This window comes from Papaver somniferum, chromosome 1, assembly GCF_003573695.1.
Source record: "Papaver somniferum cultivar HN1 chromosome 1, ASM357369v1, whole genome shotgun sequence".
Classification (NCBI taxonomy): domain Eukaryota; kingdom Viridiplantae; phylum Streptophyta; class Magnoliopsida; order Ranunculales; family Papaveraceae; genus Papaver; species Papaver somniferum.
In genome coordinates this window covers 226,010,503-226,012,240 of record NC_039358.1, presented here as the reverse complement: position 1 = coordinate 226,012,240, position 1,738 = coordinate 226,010,503, and the positions used below count along the sequence as shown (strand labels likewise).

At 35.7% G+C, this 1,738-nt stretch overlaps 1 protein-coding gene across 1 annotated transcript; it reads left to right on the top strand.

The window, feature by feature from the left end:
• Window positions 1-361: 361 nt before the first annotated feature.
• On the top strand, window positions 362-1,249 carry LOC113362034 (pentatricopeptide repeat-containing protein At1g62914, mitochondrial-like). The gene is made up of 2 exons (XM_026605061.1): window positions 362-505; window positions 732-1,249. Exons 1-2 carry the CDS (start codon window positions 385-387, stop codon window positions 1,247-1,249), a joined length of 639 nt encoding a protein of 212 aa, XP_026460846.1. The 5' UTR covers window positions 362-384.
• Window positions 1,250-1,738: the final 489 nt, after the last annotated feature.

Sequence of the window (1,738 nt, the reverse complement as noted above, 5' to 3'; positions counted from 1 at the left end):
TTTATTTTCCTGGGTCAAATATCCTTTTTGGCTAAATGAACAGTATTTTTCTGTTTAATGTTCATATAAACAGTATCTAAACCTAGCAGTCCGTTTCACCCAAAAAATGTTTGTTTTGGTCTTTTTGACCAATTTTGTGTAAATAAAAGATAAAGGAGAATTAAGTTTTATCGCCAACTATTGATATATACATTGCAACTCTAAGTAAAAAAACACTACTCAGCGTATACTTTATGAATGAGTCAAATTGAAAATGTTCAAGTCCCTTGGACTTTGCAACCCTTTTTTTCTCGTTTCTTTTTTCTCGGCCTCCCTTATCGAACTGCTCAAAGTATCTCTAAAACCAAGGTAAGTTGTCTCTTTTCTCTCAAATTAACTGAGAAAATGAATTTGAGTCAGAGATTCCTGCATACAACAGCAGTCTCCAATTATGCTTCTGGTTCAGGAGGTTTTAATAGAGTAATAACACAACTTGAGAAAATTGTGAGAGATGACTGTAAATCTGGTAAGATTAAGAAACTTGATGATGGTTTGAAATACTTTGATAAGTTAATTTTGGAAAGGCCATTGCCATCTAGTAGTACATTTAATCATTTGTTGAGTTCTTTATCCAAAATCTGTTGCTATTCAGATGTGATTATGTTGTATAAGAAGATGAATTTTGTTGGGGTGCAACCCGATATCTATATTCTATACATTCAGCATTTTGATTAATTGTTGTTGTCAATTAGGAAAGGTTGATCATGGGTTTTGTTTGCTGGGAGAAATTATAAAGAGAGGTTATCATCCTGATACTGTCACTTTCAATACCCTGATTAAAGGGTTGTGTATCAAGGGTGGGATTGAACCTGCCTTTAAGTTGTTTGCTGAAATGACTCATACGGGTATCCGGCCTGATGCATATACATGTAATGCTCTTATACACGGGCTTTGTAAAACCGGTGAAGTGGGTCTTGCTATCCAGCTGAAAATCAAGATGGTGAAATGGAACTGCAGACCTAATGATGTTTCGTATTCTGTGATTTTAGATGCACTTTGCAAAGGAGAATTAGTTGATGAAGCTGTAATTCTTTTCTCTGAAATGCTTAGAGATATCAATGTTGTACCCAACGTAGTTGTTTACACTTCCTTGATCAGCGGACTTTGCAATTCAGGCCGGTTTAGTGAAGGGAAAAGACTTTTTGACGAGATGATTAGTAGTGGAATATGTGCAAATATAATGATAGGCACATTCTTGTGTCTTATGTAATCTCAATTGTATATATTATTAGTGATCGATTTATATTTATTATGGTTTTTTATGTCCTTGTAGGTATTTTTGGCGAAATAAGCTTTTGCGGCGAAATTGGTTAAAAAAGTGGTTTTTGCGCTCGTGGGAGAAAATTACTATACGGACTCTCACTTTGGATAAGGAGTAATCTAATTACTAAGGGGTGACCCATTTCCAGGCATCTGCTAAAGGGAGACCAGCCACAGATACGGGGGAGGTCACTTTCTTCCCAAATTCAAATAAAAAATTGGCGGTAAAATTTTGTTCACATCTGCATGATTTTTAGGTGATGATTCGATCGATTTACAGAGATATTCAATGGCTGAAATTGATTGGGGTTACTCCCTAGGCCTAAACAGGCCTGGTGAAGTCTTTTGTTTGAACCCAAATTGGCTAGAACAGCCGGAAAAAGAAATAGAAGTCAAGTTATACACGGTTTGTTATTGGACTTATTTTTGGAATTCCAGG

Bases quoted from the DNA above. Each gene is read 5' to 3' on its own strand.
- LOC113362034 (XM_026605061.1), top strand. From the start codon at position 385: ATGAATTTGAGTCAGAGATTCCTGCATACAACAGCAGTCTCCAATTAT. The intron at 506-731 runs GTAAGATTAAGA...GTTGTCAATTAG, and splicing joins GAGAGATGACTGTAAATCTG to GAAAGGTTGATCATGGGTTT.